General features: G+C 42.1%; 2 protein-coding genes across 2 annotated transcripts in view; both read right to left on the reverse strand.

The window, feature by feature from the left end:
- LOC142965140 (uncharacterized) overlaps positions 1–17,067 on the reverse strand; it is a 282,605-nt gene that overhangs the window by 53,907 nt on the left and 211,631 nt on the right. The gene's annotated exons all lie outside the window — the stretch shown is intronic.
- Positions 3,445–13,050, reverse strand: susd5 (sushi domain containing 5). The gene is made up of 5 exons (XM_076105618.1): positions 12,969–13,050; positions 11,582–11,759; positions 8,089–8,198; positions 6,684–6,872; positions 3,445–5,330 (listed from the first exon to the last, which is right to left on the reverse strand). Exons 1-5 carry the CDS (start codon positions 13,048–13,050, stop codon positions 3,445–3,447), a joined length of 2,445 nt encoding a protein of 814 aa, XP_075961733.1.

Raw genomic sequence — 17,067 nt, forward strand, 5'->3', positions numbered from 1 at the left:
GAAAAATGACTTAAATGATGAATTAATTGATCAATCGAATAATACTCTGTTTCAGTCCATTGATATTTGACTGGAGCATTAATACAGCAGGATGTTTGCGAGGGTCCTTCAAACAAGACCCGGGCTGTGCTGAGCAGAGAGACGTCCAGAGAAAACACCGAGTTGTTTAATAATGTTTGAACATTGAGTCTCTGTGCAGTTTGTCACACGGTGATGTAAAAAAACCCACAGGGGAACATTCTCGCTGTGTTACTGTTCGCTTCTCTCTGACTCTGCATTTCTCTCCTGCCTGTATTTACTCGTCTCTTTTATTCCCGCTTCTTCTCCTTCGCCAATTCTTTCTTTTCATCTGCCCTCTTTTTCTTTAGACATTCATCTTCATCCTTTTTAAACATTTTTGGGAAACATCACAAAGAAATGGGGGATAACGGCTGTTAGAAGGGGCTTAGGTAACAGTTTACATAAAAGGCTGACTGTCGGGAGTCAAGGCCACAGGTCAAAGTCACGCCTTAATATTAAAAGTTGATCACTTTCACAAACGTATACAGTGAATGGTAAACAATGGACCATTCAATTACAGATCTTACAAAAAGTAGCATTACAAAAATAAAAGTAGATATCAAGAGTTAATACCACATGTTTAGGAGTTTATTGTGACACAAATACAGTACACATTTCTTCCATCACACACATCACGCTGTTTGAGATGAAGAAGAAACAGGCATGGAGAAATATTAGCATCATGTGAATGAGAGTCAACGATGTCAAAAAGAGTCCTTTGCTTTCTTTCTGATTCCTTATGATTTGCACATAACTCAGGTGGTCCCAAACCCAAATATAGTCTCCGTATTTTACAAGTCTGGATGATTATGATCAGTGTTCATGGTTCATGTGGCAAACCTGGTGTGTGACCAGACATCCCTCGATAACCTACAATTCATGCTATTGAGTACAGCACTTGTGTTCAAATGGCTTTAGTTGGTGAAGTAAAGGGCATTTTGACTGAAGTGGAGATGAGCTGTCAAAGACATGAAGAGGTAATGTCAACTGTGCTCGACTGTCTTGGCGAAGAAACACAAGTCAAATGTATTCCCCCACACACCAGTAATGCTTCACTATGACCAGCAAATTATTACAGTGAAGGATTCATATTTACAGAAACATGCCACATCAACACTTTAGTGTCAATTCATTTTCAGACACCACAATACTGAAATCAAAAAGATTGATGAAATATTTTTTCCCATAACCCGTCCAAATCCAACAGAAACGTATTTCATAACTAAATATGTTACTAAATAACACCATCAAAAATATATATGTTTAGAAATCAGCTGAGAACACTGGATGTGAGGAAAGATTAAATGATCGTCACATCATAAAGCTTTGTCGCCCATTTTTGACATTAATTAGAAGTGAAGCACTTTCTAGTTATTGCCATATTTTATGTCGTCTTTTTTTACACCACCAGAATTACAAACTCTAATATGTAAGTTTAAACTCTCTTATGGCTATTTGAATTTATTTACAATTGCTCCTTTTTTATCAGGTTTTCTATTTTAATATTTGACCTTTGTTCTCAAGTATTTGGCACAGTACACAAACAAATATCACCAAATCATGCAGAGCTACAGTACACTGTACAATCCTTAATTTTTGGAACAAGGACTGTACAATAAACTAAATCTACAAAGTTATACCCAAAACTAAATGTACACATATTGCAAATTGTCGGAATTCCTAAGTACAGAATAGCGTTAAATTAACAAATCCTCCCCGGTCCAGTTCAGATAACACTCTTAAACTTCTCATGTTGTATTTTATCAGGACAAACATAAAAGAACACAAATAAGGAAGTATAATCCATTGATATACTAAAAATATTTAGCATTACATTTAGCATTATGTAGCTAAATGTAACAATATCATGATTTACATTTTAAGGAATGTGGTCCAGCCCTAATCTTAACCCAAAGTTATAGGCTTCAATTCCACATAATACTCAAAAATCAAACTACATTTTTCACTGAACACCCTAAAGCCGTCAGCATATGTCAAACTATTACTAATCCTTTAAAGATGCGGTAGGCAATATTTTTTGGGGGCAAAAATGCCCTGGAAAGGCAAAAGAAATCGCCAGACTTTGAAAATACAGTCCTCCTCCTCCTGCACCTTTCCCCTCTCTGTCATAGGCTCCTCCCACCAGATGCACGTTTCATATAGTAACCTGACCCTGATGCCATTACATAGCGGCAATTCTGTGACAATTACGGTCCTGTTTTCTTTGCAAACTTGTGGGCCTGTAAAGCCCTTTGAGACTACAATATCGGCGTTTCAGAGATGGAGAGAAAACGTTGCTAATACAGCCAATAGGAACGCCCTCTCTCCAAAGTGACCTGTGATTGGCCAAAGTCTCCAGTCACATGCTTGATTTTCTAAAGCCCGAAAACAGATAAGAAGAGGTGCAGAAGATTGTTTTGCCCAATGATGCCAAAAATAAACTGCCTACCCCAGCATAAAATTTTGAATTGTAGTTTCTCTCTGTTGCCATGGCAGTACCACAATGTTTGATCTCTGGTTGGTCTGAATCCCGTCAGCAAACACGACATACCGCTGACCGGCGGATTGCACGGACCTGAGACACACACACACACACACACAGACACACACACACACAGGGGCTGAATCTGGCCAACTGATGCCAACTGCCAAAACCAAAAGAGGAACCTTCTTTCTCACATCTTTCCCCCATGCCGCTCATTTGACCCCCTCATCTAGTCTAACCATCATCATCATCATCCTTTTTTCCGTTCTTGCTGGTTTGACAGAAGCCTGGTGCTTCATTTGTCACTACCTGCCCAAATCTGCTTCTGCAAAGTGTTAGAGTAACAAGTGGAATACAGTTCTTATCAAACAGAAAAAGATGGGGAATCGAGAACAATGCAGCTAAATCAACAATAAATGAGCAGTCAATGAACAATGTCCAAGAGCTTTGAAGTCTCAGTTCATATATTCAGGTGGGCAGGCATGCCTTCTTGTGGTTTTCCTAGATGGTTAATTCCTTAATGTCTCCCTTTTCAGTTGCTGGAGTTAAGTCCAGTCTAGATACCCTCTCCACATGTCCAGCTAGATGTCAGAGCTTTCAAAATATTGGGTAGGGTATAATGCAGATGACTAAAATTCCTTAAAATCGATCTACCATCTTGTTTCACTGTGTTAAGCATCAGCTCTTACTGTTTTACACAATTCTCTGCATCCCATAGGTGCTCTTGAACAGGGCTGTAGCACAACTCATCCATTCACACCTATCCAAACTCTTAAATTATGCAGTAGTTTCTAGCAAGATGAGGGGCTGTGCTTTCCTCTCAAATTCATCCGAATCTTCCCATCCCTCCTAAATGTCTCTGCCCTCCGTTAGTGTCCCTCTGTCCTCATCCGTCACTCTTACACTTTTTGCTGCATCTCTATCTGTTGGCCCTGTCTGGTCTGACTTTGGCCCTTCCCATTCATCTCGTACACTGAGCTCATCTTCTGCTGCTGCCGTCGGTAACACCACACCCCAACGATAACCGCCGTGGCGACCGCACACAGCGCCACAATTATCGCTGCCACCGTAGGACCTCGGCTGGAGGAGCTCGGAGGACGGGGAGGGCAGTTGTCTCCTGTACAGATCGCCTCCCCCATATCTCCCTCCATCTCACCCCTCTCACCGGTCTCACCGGGCAGCTTGTGTAAAGTGTGCTCTTCCATCACTACGTCGTCGCCGTCGCGCATCGGTGGAACCGGGCCGTGATCGAGGAAGGGGTGCTCAGTGAGGTCACCCTGCCAGAAGTGGGTGGGAGCTGCCTGTTGTGTGTCGTAGTCCAGGGTGTCGGAGTATGAGGGAGAGTCTGAGGGCTGTGAGGGGGCGGCGCTGGGGATGAATCCAGGCCACATCTCCTCTGCGCCCCCTTGATTTAAGGGAGGCATTGTGGTGGGAGACTCGGCCACCTCTGGTAGGCTGGTGTAAGGGCCCGGTCCACGAATTTCCACCTCATTGGGTCTGTCTGTTGCCCCAACAACTGTCCCCCTCTCTGTATCCTCTGGTCGTACCCTTTCTGTTGTGGAGTCACCAATTTCTGTTTCCTCCGAAACGACAGGGTAGCCGTCCAGCCAGGTGTCATCTGTGGCGGCCTCTCCTTCTGCTCCCTTCTGAGTGCCGTTCTGATGTTCATCCGCTGCGATAGAAAATATTACATGCTGATGACCGTCATTGTCATCTTCATGGCTGTCATGATCATCATAGCCGTCATGGTCATCGTGTTCATGATCGTCGTGATCAGTGTAACGGTCGTCGTCATCCTCCTCTGGGTCGTAATGCTCCTCGCGGTCATCAGGGTCAGGATGTTCCTCAGAGCCATCAGGATGTTCTCGATCATCGGCGACACGATCGTCGGTGACGTTGTCGTGTTCTTCGTAGCTTTCATGTACATCGTAAGTCTCGTCATACTCCCGGCTGCGAACACGATCGCGGCCCTCTTCGTGTTCGCCCATGTCATAATGGTCATCGTGATCATAATGATCTTCGTGGCGGTCACGTCTGTCCAGATCATCATGCTGAGTTGGAATGTAATGCTTCACATGATCGCCGTCTTCGTCCTGGCGACTGTCGTGGTCATCTAGATCATCATGGTGGCTGTCGTCATGGGCATCCAGTTTTTCATGGTTGCTGTCATCGTGATCGTCTCCGTCATCTGTGTCTGGATCATCGTAGCCATCTCGCTCGTCATCGTGGTCGTCGACATCAACTGGACTCTGGTGGTGGAGCGTTTCTTGGCTGTCACGCTCTTTACTCTCCTCTGATTGGGCGCCTGGGGCTCTCTGTGTAGTCTGGGTGTCTGGATCGGTGGAGACAGGATGTCCCTCCTCCTGGAAGGCCTCAGAGGGGAACCAGAAGAGGTGTTTTTGGGAGAGAACAGAGACAGGTGCTTCTGTGGCTGCATCAGTCTTGACCACCTCCCTCCTCTCCTGCTCCCACCTCGGATGGCTTATGAAGTCCTCAACAGCCCGGTCATCGTCCTTTTCAGCTCCTTCTTCAGCTCCTTCATATTTTATACCAATCACCTCTCCTTCAACATCATGCTCTCCATGTTGGTCTTGATGCTCCTTCTCTACTTCGACAGTGAAGCTTGTTTCTTGCTGCTCCTGACTCCTCCCCTCGTCCGGGTATGCAGCTCTGTGCACCTCCTTGTACACCTCACCAGCCTCCTCTGGTCTCTCAGCGTGGCGCTCTGCCTCTCCATAGGAATCAGTGAACTTGTCCTCGTAGTCCACCGGATTTTCAGTCTTATCTGCAGAAACACAACAAGGACACATTGACAAAGTTACATCAAGTGAACAGTAATTATTAACAACTCAACTCAAAAAAATCAAAGAGGCATTTGCATTCAAACACAACTTTTAGATTCTGACAATGTGGAAGTACTTGAGAGCAGGGATTCACAAACCTTTTGGATCATTAATGTATAAAGGAAAAGTTATACATCAATATGAAGCCACAGCCAGCAGCCAGTTAGCTTAGCTTAGCATAAAGACTAGAAACAGGGGGAAACAGCTACCCTACAATCACCTCTAAAGCTCATTATTTTTGCTAATGCCAGGCAACCAGCGGAGACTTGAGGAAGTCCCTTCTCCTGGCCGAGAAATAGCACTGCAACATTTTGGCTTTACTTCAGTTTTTGTGCGGATTAAACAAACTAGATATAATGTGTTAACTAGTCAACTTTAGAGGTGCTGGTAGTTGTATTTTGTTACCTTTGGACAGAGCCAGGCTAGCATGTTTCCTCCTGTTTTAAATCAATCTTCTAAAATAACTCTCAGTAACAGTCGAACTGTTCCTTTAAAGTAAAGCATTGTCTGCTTGTGATGCTTTATCACAGGGGTCACATGGTTATTTGGAGGATTTCTAGAGGCATGACAAGGTGAAAGTATCACGTATATCACACAAAATAAGTCAGTAGTAATGTAAATATAACTTTGTGCTTTCCCTTTGTTATCTCTTTAATCATTTTTTGATTGCTCAGATTGATCTCGGGACAGTTCAGGAACCGCTGGTGTAGCACACAAACATGAGTACGACCCTGTTAGCTACTCATGGACACAGGCCTGGCATTCTGCTATGAACTGGGCCACGCTATGGCATGTCACACTGAAGTGTCACAGCAGCCATTCTCTACTCACAACTGAGACTCTGTTTCCCAAAAAGCCAAGAATCAAGCACCGATCACCTAACAACGCTGGGAGCCAACAGCGAGGCTCCCAGCGAGGCTCAGTCAAGACCTACAGCATTTGGGAAAAACATGATAGTTGGCAAGTTGGCCATCCTGCAGAGCCTACATCCTATTTTGTGACAATTGCTCTTCAACTGTCTTCATCATTCTGAAACCATAACACAACAAATGTTGAGGGCAAAATGGTCTGATGTTACTATCTTTAAGTTACATACATAAGCAGGGTAGGAATTTGGCGTACACATGAAACTTATATTTTTTAAACTGTGTTGGAGTAGAATTCACAGAATGAATGTTTATCTGACGATTGTGCTTCATTTGAATCAAAATCTCATCAGGAAGTGGGCTTTCTCTTTCTGCCTCTCTCCATTTCTGTCCCACTCTCAAAGATGAACAGTTTCAAGACCTTCTTACCTTTGACACATATCTCCACTAGTCCATACCACTCTCCACAGCTGTCGCATAGCAGGCTGAAGGCACTGTGTCCACTGGGCATTGCGTAACCCGGCACACAGGTGTACAGCAGCTCATCTCCCATCTCATACCCAGTGTGGCCCTGTAGACGGGCGTTAGGAAAGGATGGAGGGTCACCGCACGGCACGCCTGTCAACAGCAAACACAGACATGCATGTGATCTTTAAAAAACATACAACATGCAAAGTGGAATATAAATGTTTTGAGTTGTAAAACAAACTAGTGTATAGAGATGCTCTAATCCCTATTCAGTACTGCACAGTGTGGTTAATGAACCATGACACATAATTATTATCCAGCTTTACAGCATCATTCTCCCATTTGTAAACAGAAAGAGATGAGAATGACTCAAGGGACAGGAAGCAATGGGCTTTTTGGAAAATGTGGTTGTTAATTTGAGAAACAGGACCACTAACAATGCCACTGGGATGAGATAAAGGCAGTGTATTGTCTTGACTCTGGTCTAATTTGTTATGGTAGTTTTACAGAGGCAGCACAGTTTTTTTGACAAAATGATTTAGCAGAAAATGCCACTCATAAGTTTTCAAAACCTTTTCAAAATACAATCAAATCCTGTGTTATTGTTTATAAAATAATAAAAAATCAGGTTTAGAATTTTTAAATAGGGTTGTAAGTATAGGGCTGATCTCATGCAGTCATCTTTTGGAGAGTTGGGAAATCTCTCCCACCACTGATCATTAACGGCCTCCAACAATTTACTCCTATCTGAAATGGGAAGGCACCTACAGCTGAATCATCAAAAAAGCCCTCCTAAGACTCTTTTTCCTGCGCCAGCTCGAAAGGTTTGGGGTGTAAAGAGTGGAGATGCTGCACTTCAGCGATATAAAGTGTTCTCACCTTTTCTATATCTGTGTGGCAACTCAGCTCAGCAGAGAAAGCAGCTGGACAGAATTGTTTGCTTTGCCGAAAAAAATCATCAACTGTAAACTCATCCCCATCTCTGACATCTACGGGACCCTCATTCTGCACAAAAGTCTAAAAATACTACAACGGACCCCCTGTTAATGTAACTCTCCCCTCAGGAAAAACCAAGCCATCAAACTTCCTCAAGGCTCCTGTTTTAACTCTGAATGTGTTAATGTGAAACACAGAAATGGCAAACACACACAATGTTGCAGGATGGAGAGTGTTGAAAGTGGAGGATATAAGGAACGCTGAGTAGATCTCAGTAAAGACACACACATACTGACACAAATACACACTCTGTACACACAAAGCTCATCCATTCATAACCGGATCATGACTTACTCATGTACTTATGTACAGATTTATAAATGATGAGTGTATGAGTGTATATATCTGTGTGTACCGTGTGTTTACTGACCTTTGTCTTTGATACAGAAGGCGTCCAGGTGAGCAGCGTCCTCTGTGGCGTTTTCTGTTCTCACATCCACTGCCTTCAGTGCACTGCCCACAACATTACACACCGTGGTCCTAGAAATCAACAGATAAATAATCAACAGACAGATACTTCATACGTCTACTCCACTACATATCAGAGGGAAATATGGTACTTTTTACCCCACATCCAAAAAAAAGAGTAGCATAACTTTGTTTTTTCTTCTTTCCTCTCTCATTAATTAATTAATAATAATAATAATTTATAAATAAATAATATATCAGTCACAGGGGACATTTTTCTGCAGATTGAGTACTTTTAATTTTGATATTTTAAGTATATTTAGTTGATAATACTTATGTACTTGTACTTAATATGAATGCAGGACTTTCAGTTGCAATGGAGTATTGTTACATTAATATATTGGTACTTTTACACACGTAAAGGAGCTCAATAATTCTTCCTCCACTACTGATAACAGTGAAGTGAGATTTCTGCTGAATAAAGCAGCAGCTCTGGTTAATATATGTATAGAGAAAATATGACGACACACACGGACAGATATAAACAGTACGTGCTGCTTTCTCAGTCCCCGTCTGATTTGTTGCTTATTCAAATATTATTACAGCGTGACATCAGAGTCCAGAAACACACATCATGTCTGAGACAGGCTGCACTATCAGCAGTTGCAGCCGGCGGCACAATATTATCACACTGTGGCACATTACGAATAGATGTTCCCATGCAGAAGCCTTAAGTTGCAGCCCACTTCATATAGAACAATCACAACATCAGGGACTTAATATAAAACGCTTTCCACAGAGACCAAATGAATAATGCGGTCAGCGCACGGCGCCTACAAGCTGCGGCAAAATAAATGCTGAGTAAACAGTCTATTTTTGTTGCCACATTAAGGTTTATAGCATCACTAGCCCATTTGTCATCTAATAGCACCAGATAAGACTGACTCAAACTTCCCAGGCCAATCACATCATGTTCCCATAGCAGCTCCCGACTCCATTTGGAAAGAAAATTCAAAGCAGAGTTCAGAAACATAATTAAAAGTCAGACATATTACACTTTTCATATAATATTGCACGGTAATAACATTAATCAAGCTTCATCAAATGGAAAAGGTGTGTGTGTGTGTGTTTGTGTGTACTTGTGTAACTGAGTTAATGAAAGCACTAATTGGAAAGAATTTGACTGGCAGTGCAGTGAGAATGTGAGAGGTGGTGTGAGTCATACCGAATGCTTGTGCCATGCTAACTTAAGCTTATAAGGACAAAAATCTGAGAGAGAAACAGGCAGCAGGGCAGAAATCGCCAGGAAAACACAAAAAAAAATACTGTTTTCACATTAAACTCTAGCATCTGGAGGCATCTGTGTGTGTGTGTGTGTGTGTGTGTGCGTGCGTGTGTGTGTGTGTGAAAGAGAGAAAGATTAACCTCTATCAGAGACACTTCACCTGACCGAAGAACCATTTCTCAAAACCCTCACCTTGCGTGACATAACCATTACCGGGAAAACCCAAAGATACGTGTGTGTTTGTACGAGTTTGCAGGTATTATTGTGTTTGGTTGTCGTGGCAGCAGCTCTGTGATTGACAGGTAAGAGGAAGACGTTAAGGTAGGAGCGTCCATCTGAGAAGCGCTTGTTATTATGCAACAGACCTAAAACGTATGTCAAAGACTACAGGTTAACTGGCACTTACACCACAGCGTTACCCTCTGAAAAAAACACATATTTATTTAAGGAGCAGAAGAGGCTCGTATGCGGCACCCTTCTCTTCGGATATGACAGCCGAAAAAAACCAACTTGAAATTCTCTGATGTGTTCTGCTCACTTTCGAGTGCTGTGGTGAGGCACGGGATTGAGACAGAGCAAGAGAGGAGGCCATGGGTTGTAGGGATGAGCTCAGCTTCGACACACAGAGACATAGATGGGTGATACACTGTGAAACATGGTAAGCAGGTGTGAAAGCTGATGCCCGCTGGCCAACACGTAGAGAGCAGGGAGCGTACGGAAAGGAGAAAAAAAAGTGTCAGCTTTTCCTCTGACCAGACGTTCGTCATTCTCAGAGGCAGACGACCATTTTGAAGCAGGTTCAGTTTCATAACACTGATGATTCCTCCTTTGAATAATCCTTTCCATCTATTTATTTGTATTTCTTATATTCATTTACCAAGTCATTACATTATAAACCAATGTAAAATCATACATTTATAAACTTCCAATACCTTCTTTAGCTCTTTCAATACACTTAATGCACTTGTGGAAGTACTTTAAGGGCCCTTTAATCTATCTAGTAGCATGACAGAGAGTTGTAATTATTCAGTCATGACCTGTCTGGAGCCATGCTTGTGCTAGCCATGCATGAGTTAGCCGTGCTAGAGGTGTGGCTCTAGGGACAGGTAGTCTGTCGGTCTGTCTGTCACCACTTTAGGACAGACCGAAATGTCTCAACAACTATTGATTGCTAAGAAACTGAATTGTAACGGCTTTGATCATGAGGTAAACATTTCAATTTGACACAGAAATATGTGTCTGTTTTCAGTTTGAAAGAGTTTGGGGTGGGAATAGGGGGGAGGGGGAATATAGAAATAAAATGGTTGAAGGATTACTTGTACTTAAAGGTTCATAGCGGCCTCCCAAATGAAACTTCTCCCGTGTGCCAAGCATGTAAGAGAAGGATGGTGGCCGTCGCAAAAACGTGAACAATTTAAAACTAAAGCTGATCATATAATGAATAAGGCATTCTTATTAATATAATAATCAATTACTTTAGACTTTAATTAGATCCCGCTAAATGCAACACACTGTTCCTTTATTTCAATTTCAATATGCTTATATTGCAAAAATAGCCACTCGTCTTTGAAGAATTCAAGGCAGTATTTTCACTCAACACAAGCACCACACCACCACCTATGTAATGCTGTACAGCATGTACCTCACAGCCCTGGAATCACCTTATACTGAAACCACAAAGACCACGTACTTTTCATGTATCCTCTGTCATTAACACCAACGACTCACCTCACTATAAACTAACAGTGCATCCTCTCCCTCCAGGCCCAGAGCAGCCCTGCCTCTTTGTCTGCATGGGAGTCTGTCTGTCTCTGGGGGCTGAAAGCTGTGTGTCATGTTACCGTGGAGATGAGAGGTGTAAATGGAGGCAGTTGTCGACATGACACCCCGGCTCAGAATTCCCTCCTCCTCCAGGAGGGAACAGAGGAGTCTTTCTCCCGCTCTTCCTCTCTCTTTTTCTCCCCCCCCCTGAAATGTGTCACTCTCTTCTTCTATCTTCCCATCCTGTCTATAACTGCCGCTGCTGCCTTTACTTCCTTTCTCTTTCATCCGTTCCTGCAACCGCTGTCACGCTCACAGAGATGCATACACACACCAAAATGACCTTTGACCTCAAGGCGCCCGACATGTCCCTTAAAGCGACAAACACCCTCAATACGTCTTTCCTTACCCCACTGTGCCTCCGTAGAGCCACCCACGGGTGCATGGGGAGAAGAAGCACTCCACCACAGCATGATGGAGCTCCTCTGCTGATGCCAAGTGGGCTTGTCGAGAGGCACAAGCCGCCTCAGCATCTCTGAAGCCCTGCAGGCCGGAGGAGTTTCTCAGGTCCAACACGAACACTCGACCTGAGAGGTAAGAGAGAGAGAGCAGGGAGTAAGAGGACCCCCTCTGAAACGTCCTATTTCCTCTTATTAACCTCCTATATTGCACAAAGTCATACACGTTTTCATGAGCGCCAGTTTAAATTTGACCTGTGAGCTTCTGAGAACTGGCTGGGACTGTAGGATAACGCCAAAGTGTTTTGTCAATTGTGATCAAATCTAAACAATATTAATTTGCCTTTTCTGTCTCACCTGAAGAGAAATGTGGATTTTGAGACTGATCGCAAAATCGATGTAAATCCATACTATGTGTGCCACAATACAGATGTGCATTTAAGTAGAACTGCTGGTGTGAATCATCGACTAATGAAGACATTTCTATGCTTATTAAGATTATCACCACATACAAAATGACAGGTCCCAATACATTTCACAATGTTATTAGATATATATGTTGGCAGCTGTGAAAAGGTTGGTGAATAAATCAAATTATTTTGTATAAAGGTACTCTACATAACAGCAGCGTTACACTTGCATGTCATTGGAGCAGTTCTCAATAGAGAAGTTTGACTGTATACAGTTTTGGCAACAGGAGTGATCAATTTAAGCATCACAGGAGCGCATGCGTCCCTCTCATCACCACCTCATTGTCACACCATCAAACCAAATCAGAGGTTAAAGTCTGGACTCTGATTTGAGCTTTGAAGCTCATATAGAAATAAAATAAATTGAAATTGAAATCAAATGAAGACTTATTCAGGCATTACGTTGATGTGGTAGCCTAGGTTTTCTTTTGACTACTTTTATTTCTCTTTTTTTATTGGATGTTTTATTCTTTTTATCAACTTGTAGAGCACCTTTTTTATCATCATTATTTGGTGTTCAGAATCACTAAAGCAAATGTTCCTAAGAGTAAATATTTCGAAATATTTCGAAATTCGACGAAAATATATATTTTTGTATTGCGATAAAATGTTAAATTTACAGAAAAAATACATAATTACTAAATGCACAAAGCAAGGCAAGTGTCGATTAGTCCACAACGGTTCGTGCATCACCAACCCCTAACTTTCCTGAAGGAAACTAATATTCTAATACAAAGCTCGTGGGCTAATTGTCTTTGGGAATAAACTGTGAGTTTATAATAAAGTATGTGGTTTGTTGTCACATTTTTATAGGAGGCTATCTTTGTATCATTTTCTTCAAGTACAAAATCTTAAAATATGAACTTACCGTCTGCATTTACAACAGAGGTCACCACAAGACAAGCCAGGCATCCAAAGAGCAATGCTGTTTTGTTACAACGATCCAGCATCTTTTGGCAAAATCTCACTTTTGTATGTTGGAAAGTGTGTCCGAAAAACTTCCAGCCGACTTTATGTAATTCACAATCTTGCAGGTTCAGAGTGACAGAGGAGAGCGCGCGCCGGAGCAGCAGGAAGGTGCGCTTGTTGACAAGTGAGGGTGATACCGGAAAGAAAACGGTAAGAGCGGCTCACCAGCGAGGCGCAGTTTATCTCCCCCAAATAGTCGCCCTCGCAAGCAGATGGAGCATCGGTGTGAAAACTCGCGTGTCCCCGTTAGTAAATACGTCACAGCTCAAAATCTTAAAGGGTGGGCAAAGGCGGTCAGATAGACTGCCGGACTGTTCCTTTACAGAGCGAGAGGGAGAGATGAGGGGAGGAGATGTGGCATGGATGAAAGCCTCAGCTAAATGTTATACATGTGAGGAAGTGTGTATTTGTGTTGAAGAGTATCATACTGACACTGCATTGCTAAAGACAATTTAACATCCAGTGGCTAATAAGGGACCTCAGGTTCAGTACAAGCAGAGCTGATCCTTTGAGCATAAAATCTTAATTAAGGTGAATTGTCCCCTCTGCAGGCCCAACTTCCCTCTATTGGGCGGGGTGTGTTAATGTGTGTGTCCCATTTGGCAAGGGAGATAAAGACTGATGACCAAAGCCTATACAGAGCTTTTTGGAGCATGCAGACATTGTTCCAGTAAATCTGCAGGTGAAGATAACCAACCCACGTATATACCAGTACACACAGGATCCACACCATTGAACCTAAAGCAACATTATAACCTATAAATACGTTATATATAGACAATAAAAGTTATCACAGTATATGCTTTTTGAAATAAATAAATGCACTTGTCCACACATACAAATTGCATTTCCCTCTCATATGCATTAACATCTCATGCAAGGGGATGTAAGATTTGCAGTACAACAGTTCATTCTTTGATGAAGCAATCCCACCACACGGCCCGTTTAGTAGCTGTTCTGTGGCTTTCACATAATCTCCCTCAGCAGGTGGATGTTGGCCAGTTGTCGTGGAACTAGAGAGGATCAAACTTACCATTTCTGAACTTTTAAGTCCATAAAGTGAAAAGAAAAATGGAGATTTGATCATCTACTCGTTTCATGACGTTTGGGCACCATCTGCTGAAGAAGATGTTTCTTAACTAAAAGTATGTAAAAGTATGAGCAAAATGTACTTAATAAATAAGTACTCATTGCATAACAATGGTACCTGTAAGTGTGTATTGTTATAAATCATGTCAGTAGATTATTATTTGTGATGCAATAATGTGCAAGCAGCATGTTATTGTTGGAGTGGATTTTCAATGTTGCAACTAATAATAACCAACTCTGATGATTATTTTTCTTGATTAATTGATTTTTTTCGTTTGGTCTTTAAGATGTCGCGAAATAGTAAGAATTGTCCTTCATAATTAGCCAGAAAAATAAAATAAAAACAAAGGAGGAGGAGAGAAGATGAGAACATTAAGAGGATTTTATCCTCCATCTATTTTCCTGCTCCCTGCAGTAAAGATGATGACTGTGACTCGGAAGGAGAGGAGACACCGATACTGTGTGTGTGTGCAAATACAGGAAACAATTGGAATGACATAATTTTTTTAAACAACCATGTATAAATTCCTTAAGGAGTGACACTTTGGTTGAGGATTCACACATACTCATGTCTCTCCATTACTTTCTTCCACATACCACCTTTTCCATTTTCATAATTGCCCCAAAGGAGTCACTCACGCTGCTGCATCGTGGCTATAAATACCCCACTGATGTTTTTCCATTTCAGTCACTCTTCATTTCAGTCACCCCCCCCCCCCCCCCCCCCCCCCCTGCCCTCACACACCTCTAATACTTTCACCTCCTGTTTAGAGGGGGTTTGCATGAGGGACCTTAAGGTGGGCTAGGATCCTGACTCACGTTACTGGGTGGCTATTTCTGGAGAGGTGGAAGTTGAAGAGGGTAAAGTGATGGCGTGGAGGAGAGAGACGGTGATTCACACTTGCACCGTCTCGGAGAGGCTGGTGAGAATTATGTTTGCTGCAGGTGTCCTTCACACAGGTGTGTAATCTCACAGGACTTCCAGTATACACACCCCATGAGACAATCTGTGCTATGGAAGTAAACACACACACACACACACACACACACACACACACACACACACAAACCACAGGATCGCTCTGAGTATGTGTGAGACCAGTGACTTCCCATGTGAGACATGTCCTGTCAGAATGAGGTGTAGTGCAGGTGTGTGACTGACTCAGAGGAAATCATTGGTCATACTGGTGAAGCCCAGGGACAGAGGAGGGTATGGCTTTGTCTCCATGGCAACAGCCTCCATGACAAGGGGGGGGGGGACAGGAACAGCTTCAAAATCCAAGAGTTGAAGCTGCATGCAGGGAAAAATTGGTTTTGAGAGAGATGATTGATATATGTGTGTGTGGTGTGTGTGTATCTGTTGCTGTCCTTTGAAAAACATGTTTTTTCCAAAATGTCAACTTTTCATGAACTAAGGAAAAGCTTTTAGCTTTTTGAAAATGCACTTTTGAATAAGAACAATGGTTTGAGGTTGAAGAATTTCCAATTGTATGGCAACATAGTCCTTCAGTTTAAGTGAAAAATATTTTGGAGATATTTAGGTTTTCTGTGGACAGTGTCAATATCTGTGTACATATGTCTGAACCTGCACATACATGTGTGTTTTAGCTACAATATACAATCTTTTTTTTTGTACAGCACTTTAAAGAACACATAGGGAACAGAGTGACACTACACTCACAGTGAACGCAACTAATTCTAATCAAACAGCAATAAAATGAACAAAACATGTTACTAATATAAATCAGATGGATACAAAATAGGAAGTTGGCAATAAATACAGATTATGACAAAAAGTCTTCAATGAGACAGTGTTCAAATACCATCAGCTCAGGTCTATGGAAACAGTATCTGTGTTCAACAGAGACGTCCTTGCTCGACATCAGTGGAGTCACTGCGATTACCAGCACACATTCAACACTGAGCTGCCAGCCACAGCAGAGTCAGGAGGAGAAGGCCACGGAGCTATTCAAAGAGCTGAGTTAATGAATTTGACTTTTGATGAGAGATGTTAATTACCATGCAATGCGGTGAGACTGGATGGCACAAGGATTGAAAATGTGTTGCGTGCAGATGAAAGATTACATTTTAGCACAAGCGTCATGAAATGTATGTGTTCATGCCAACATGCACGCACAGCGTGTGTCCTCTGTCTGAGTCACCTCTGTTCTATATTTATGTTAAAGAATCCAACTGTGTATAATGAATAATAAACAGAAATTTAATCAGTTATGTTTAAATGTTCAGACATATTTTGGGGTATTTTGTTTTTCTGATATTCTTTACTAAAATTAAAGAAATAACTTACGCCATCAAAAACTGAAAAAAAATATTCTTTTCTGGGTGGACCCAGACAAAACAATAATAATTGTTAGTCCAAATAAATGCTAGAATCAAGTTTATTTCTATTCAGATATTATTCTCTCTCCGCTAATATTCTTTTTTTAACAGCAGCTTAATAATAACAAACCTTTCTGAATATCATGCAAGACTTTTTTTTAGTGGTTGCAGGGCTAAAATAAAATCATTGCAGAAGCTCCTGACTGATAGATCAGCAGCTGGCAGGCAGACAATGCTGCCAGGCTTCATACCTCCTCCTTTAAACCCTCTTATCTAATAGTTGTGAAGTTTTTATTCATGAAAGAGCACTGGTGGACCACTAGTCCTCCCAGCATACACAACAGCAGGGCTGAAACCAGCACACCTGAATATGATTTAGTCAATTATCTCATTATAGTTACACCTGTGTTACTGTGTTGACCAAGAGAACAGCCTACTATTCACTGAGAAGCAAAGAGGAGAAATTGTTTGGTTGATTCACCAGGTGTAGCTGTAGCTGCGTCAACCGTCCTAGACCCACACAGGTGTTTTCACTTTGCCTAATTATAGACCTCTTGACAGGATTTGTG

Source organism: Anarhichas minor, unplaced genomic scaffold (assembly GCF_050575085.1).
Source record: "Anarhichas minor isolate MPS153535 unplaced genomic scaffold, ASM5057508v1 ptg000033l, whole genome shotgun sequence".
Classification (NCBI taxonomy): Eukaryota; Metazoa; Chordata; class Actinopteri; order Perciformes; family Anarhichadidae; genus Anarhichas; species Anarhichas minor.

Bases quoted from the DNA above. Each gene is read 5' to 3' on its own strand.
- susd5 (XM_076105618.1), bottom strand. From the start codon at position 13,050: ATGCTGGATCGTTGTAACAAAACAGCATTGCTCTTTGGATGCCTGGCT. The intron at 11,760-12,968 runs GTAAGTTCATAT...CTTACCTCTCAG, and splicing joins CTCTGTTGTAAATGCAGACG to GTCGAGTGTTCGTGTTGGAC. The intron at 5,331-6,683 runs GTAAGAAGGTCT...GTGTTTCTGCAG, and splicing joins AGTGGAGATATGTGTCAAAG to ATAAGACTGAAAATCCGGTG.